At 59.6% G+C, this 918-nt stretch overlaps 1 protein-coding gene across 1 annotated transcript in view; it reads right to left on the reverse strand.

Moving 5' to 3' along the window:
- Nucleotides 1-918, reverse strand: part of GAL3ST1 (galactose-3-O-sulfotransferase 1) — an 8745-nt gene that overhangs the window by 6633 nt on the left and 1194 nt on the right. Inside the window, exons 2-3 of the mRNA XM_014542429.1 lie at nucleotides 798-913; nucleotides 174-273 (exon numbers count right to left, since the gene is read on the reverse strand). Of these exons, the coding sequence (XP_014397915.1) occupies nucleotides 174-273; nucleotides 798-913 (216 nt within the window). The remainder of the gene's footprint in view (nucleotides 1-173; nucleotides 274-797; nucleotides 914-918) is intronic.

Raw genomic sequence — 918 nt, forward strand, 5'->3', positions numbered from 1 at the left:
GCCTCAGGGGTGGCCGGGGCCCCCAGGTGTCGGGACCTCAGGCCCTGGTGTCCGGGCAGCAGGGCTGTTGGGGACGGTGGTGGCCGGGGAGCCAGGACGGGGGCCAGACGGGCCTTCCTCCAGGCTGCAGTGCCCGGGCCACTGCTTTGGCCTCTCCGGCCTCACGTTGCTCATGTGTAAAATGGGGGAAAAACATCCTCTTTTCGTGGTGTTGGCGTGAGGGCAGAGCGAGACCAGCATGCTGGGTCTTGTCTCCTCTGTGGCCACTGCATCCTGGTACATTTATCATGAATTGGCATTAGGTTGAACCACGTGAAATTCTATAGGCCAGAAATGGTCCATTTTTGACCCCAAATGATCAATTATCAGGAATTTCCTCTAGTTCAACTTAATACCACCCAACTAAGGGCAGGGGCTGTGCCAGGCCTTGGCTGAGCAGCCCCGTGGGAAGGTGGGATGGCCTCATGGTTAGGAGCCAGGCTTGGAGGCCAACAGACCCCAGTTTGAATCCAGGCCCTGTGCCAGCCGAGTGCTCATAGACAAGTCCCCCCCCCCCCGCCCCCCGCACCTCTCTCAGCCCCGTTGGAGCCTCGGTCGATAAAAATCCAAGTCCTATACACAGATGGTGTTACCTGATTCCCCTGCTGCATAAGGCAGGCTCTGAAATCATACCCATTTCACAGATGCGGACACTGAGACCCAGGCTTACACAGTGAGTTCTGCCCTCAGCATATCATGGTTCAGGGTGCCCCCTCAGGCCCACCCCCTCCCCTCGGTCACCCAGGAGGGCCACTCACGTAGATGGCAGGCCAGCGTGCAGCGGGGGGACTGCGTATGAGTACAGCAGCAGCAGGAAGCTGGTGAAGAGTGCTCCCAGCACCAGCCCCTTGGCCATGGACTCCCAGCGCTTCTTCTGGG

This window comes from Myotis brandtii, unplaced genomic scaffold (assembly GCF_000412655.1).
Source record: "Myotis brandtii unplaced genomic scaffold, ASM41265v1 scaffold303, whole genome shotgun sequence".
Classification (NCBI taxonomy): Eukaryota; Metazoa; Chordata; class Mammalia; order Chiroptera; family Vespertilionidae; genus Myotis; species Myotis brandtii.